General features: G+C 38.3%; 1 protein-coding gene across 1 annotated transcript; it reads left to right on the forward strand.

The window, feature by feature from the left end:
* Positions 1-963: 963 nt before the first annotated feature.
* Positions 964-3,260, forward strand: LOC102304546 (ubiquitin-conjugating enzyme E2 D2; the record flags this gene model as incomplete). The annotated part of the gene is given in 6 exon segments (XM_005946025.3): positions 964-1,027; positions 1,436-1,467; positions 1,684-1,761; positions 2,180-2,285; positions 2,597-2,690; positions 2,886-3,260. Coding segments are annotated over 6 exon segments (423 nt in total), but the record flags the coding sequence as incomplete, so codon positions are not given.
* Between the last annotated feature and the right edge of the window lie 575 nt (positions 3,261-3,835).

Raw genomic sequence — 3,835 nt, forward strand, 5'->3', positions numbered from 1 at the left:
ATGTTCGAAGATGTGTTAACTTTACAGCTCGTTTTATTTAAAAATGTTAAGGAGACTTTGGTGTGTTTTGACTTGAGTGAATTAATGGTGGTTTTTACTACTTGAATCGGTTAGCACGGGCCAACACGGCTTAATGTTGGGCCGGTCAGCTAACGTTAGCAGTTTCACTTGTAGAGAATGTATGTTTGACGGCGGAAGGAGGCCGCATGAATTTCCCAACACTTCATACCTTTACACGAAGGCACATATGTTTGAAGGTTGCCTAACTGTAATACGAAACTTTTAACCAGATATTCTTTGTACTCGCTAGTAAATTATAAGTCGTTTAATCATGAATTAAAGCGACAATAATTCATGTTGGAGGGTCCATGACTCATATCAGTCCCTGAAATCTGTTAGTCAGAGCTGCCTTCATGATACATTTCTTTGGTATGTCATCGTATTTGTTCTTGGTCTGTAATCGTGATTGACAGAAACTGGCAGGAACAGAATGGAGTAACACACTCGAATTGCTGACACCTGGTTTCATTCCTTCACTCTGCTGTTTACGAGAATTATCTTCCAAGAAAATCAGACACTACTTCTTTGTAAGTTTACGGAAGGCTAGGGTGGGGCTGTGGCCTTCACCTCACTCTAAAATAGTGTATACCCTAAAAATAACACAACACGTGTCACAGTATACACGGTATATGCTCGGTTCTCAATAACTTTGCATGGAGTTGAATTTTGAGCATAGTGGCCGGGTGATGAAACCCGAAGTGAGGATGGCGTGAAATATATTAAGCACACACCTGTCAGGTAGCACCCCTCACCACCGCAGTCTCGGTTTCAGCATGTATGTCAATGATGTTAAAAGGCGCTCACGCCTATAGACTGATTTTTGTTTTCTTTTTTTTTTTTTTTAGATCACATCTACTCATTTTTTGTTACTTTTGTCTAACTGGTTATTGTTTTTCCTCATAGGAGCTTAACGACCTGGCTCGTGACCCTCCAGCACAGTGCTCAGCTGGCCCAGTGGGTGATGATAGTAAGTGTCCCAAACCTGCTCTTTATTTCATTTCTTTAGTTTCATCAAAAATAAAATGGCAAAAATCTGCAACTAAGGTGATATTATCTAATGTGTCATTTGAGATGTGCAGCCCACAAAAAGAACAATTTTTCATTTTTGAAATGCTGTCATGTGCTAAACTTTAGCATATTTGCATTTAAAAACATGTCTTAAATATTATAAAACCATTTGGATGTTGATTTAAAGTGGAGAAATTGGTTGCTGCTGCGTTTAGAAAATTTACAGTGGGATATTAAAATTGACTTTGAAACAGGGAAATTGCGTTACTGGGAAGCTATGAGGTCTGTTTGGAAACCTTAGTTCCTGTCAGATCACATACCTGTGACCTTTTCTTGTTTTGTAACTTTTACTTTCTGTTCTCTGCAGTGTTTCACTGGCAAGCCACAATCATGGGGCCTGTAAGTAGATCTTTTATGACACAGTTGTTGCCCTTGTCAGGTTTATGGCAGCACGGTGCTGAAATTTGGCATTGAAGTAGTGTTCCCGAGTGCTTAAAATGTATTTGTAATAAAGGTTGAAATTTGACTTGATAATGAGTAGCTGTGTGTCTTCTGAAATATGTAAATGTCCCTTTTTTTTTTTTTTTTTTTTTTTTTTTTTCCCCCCTCCATCAGAGTGACAGTCCATATCAGGGAGGTGTTTTCTTCTTGACGATTCATTTTCCAACAGACTACCCCTTCAAACCCCCCAAGGTAACTGTGGTTGGACTGGTCAAACCTTAAGCAGAGTTTCCTGTTTTGATAACTTAAATATGGAAATTGTCTGTCGTGCTGTAGGCAGTTGTTAGTATGAAAAAATGTCCTGTTTACAGCATAAAGTATCAAAAACAAGGGCCAATTGTTATACTTTAAAATGCTGAACAGCTCTTGAGTGAGGAAGATATCTTCAAAAACACCACATTTATAGTAAATAGGGCCTGGTGATTCTTGCGCCATGAACATTGGCCAGTAGCCTACATGAAGTAATACCTGTCATTCCAGAACTTGACAGTCATGAGCGTCACACGTCAGTGCCTAGTGTCAAAGTTTCTGAGTTGCATAACACGGACATGTTGTTGTCACTATGTTTTTGTATAGCTTTTCACAGTGTTTTTGTTTGTTTTTCTCTCAGGTTGCGTTTACGACAAGAATTTACCACCCAAATATTAACAGTAACGGCAGTATCTGTCTGGATATTCTCAGATCACAATGGTCTCCTGCGCTTACTATTTCTAAAGGTATGAGGACATCTGTTCATTAACACCCAACTTGTATAATTTACTTAGGCCCATATTTTTACCAGGTATTTATTTCCCTGCTTTTTGGATCAGCAAGACCTGTACTAATAATATTTAATGTCTACAGTTTGAGTTTAAAATTGAGAATATGGTAAACCATTTCTTTACCTTAAAATGCTAATATAAATCGTGTAAATAAATTGAAATGTCAAGGGAAATTAAACATTCCCTTTTTTGTATTTAATTTTTTTAAAGCCATCTAAAATATAATAAATGTTAAAGAATGCTTAGCATCCATATGTTCCTTGCAGTTCTTCTCTCCATTTGCTCACTCCTATGTGACCCAAACCCCGATGACCCGCTAGTGCCAGAGATCGCACGAATCTACAAAACAGATAGTCAGAAGTAAGTATAAATATGTGTGGAAAAACTAACCTCTAAACATGTGAACTGACCAATTCTGTCTCCAAAAAGGAACATGAGAGTTTTATGGTGCTGTGTTTGCAAGAAGTGTTGCGGTTTCAAAGTTGCTGATTGCATTGATGTCAAATTCACCTTTATCTCTAGGGTATATTATAAAACCTAGTTTTATCCTGTTAGGTACAATAAACTAGCACAGGAGTGGACAGTCAAGTATGCCATGCTTTAGGGTAAGGCCAAGAGCCATCACTGCATCTTGGCTAGTGCTAAGTGATCGGATATGTTGTGATGCTCTGCTCAATACATAACTAGAGGCTTGGATCTGTTCTAAAGAGTGTGACTAAAATGAGCTGCTTGTACTAATCTTTGTCTCTACGAGCCAAATAACTTATTGACCCTGCACTGCTCTCAGGGTGTGGGTTTGGATTTTTATGTGCACCTTGATTTCCTGTAGTTGCACTCTCCTGCTGGAAATAAACAAGTTAACTGAAAATTTTTGCCTGTGGATATAATGGACACTTGAGTATTGTGGTGTACCGCTAACACAGGGCAGAGGAAAATCAAGATGTAATAGAAAAACCCTTTTAGTGTTCCATGAAATTCTAGTCTGGTAATAAGGAAGCACCTCCTTAACTCCCTATATAATTTTTTTTTTTTTTTTATTTCTTTGTAACCCCACAAGTTTCATTCTTTGGTATGATTTCTAGCATCAACTTGTAGAGACTTGAGGACAATCCCTCAGTTAATCATGGGTTGCCTGCATTTGTCAGTTGCATTGTTCAACAGATGTCACAGCATTGTGGAAAAATGTTCATGGTGATGCATTTAAGGACACTGCAACAGCTGGCTGTCAAAAAAGGCTGAATTCATGAGCTTGATGTCTAAAATTAAGGCAGGGCTGATAAACAAATGAAAAATGTGATATGATGGTTAGGTTTGTTAAGCGCGTTGCTAATTGGCCAGTATTTTCAAACATGTCAAAGGCTTCTATTTTATTTTTTCTCCTTTCTTCCCTTCCCTCTCCCCACACATGAACTCTGGACAGTGTGGAGAAAAATCAGGTTGTCTAAGTTGCCCTTTGTCATGTAGCACACAACAGGAAATGGTCTGCTTCAGATGCATTCTCGCTG

Source organism: Haplochromis burtoni, unplaced genomic scaffold (assembly GCF_018398535.1).
Source record: "Haplochromis burtoni strain Fernald_Lab_line unplaced genomic scaffold, NCSU_Asbu1 Contig_435, whole genome shotgun sequence".
Taxonomy (NCBI): Eukaryota; Metazoa; Chordata; class Actinopteri; order Cichliformes; family Cichlidae; genus Haplochromis; species Haplochromis burtoni.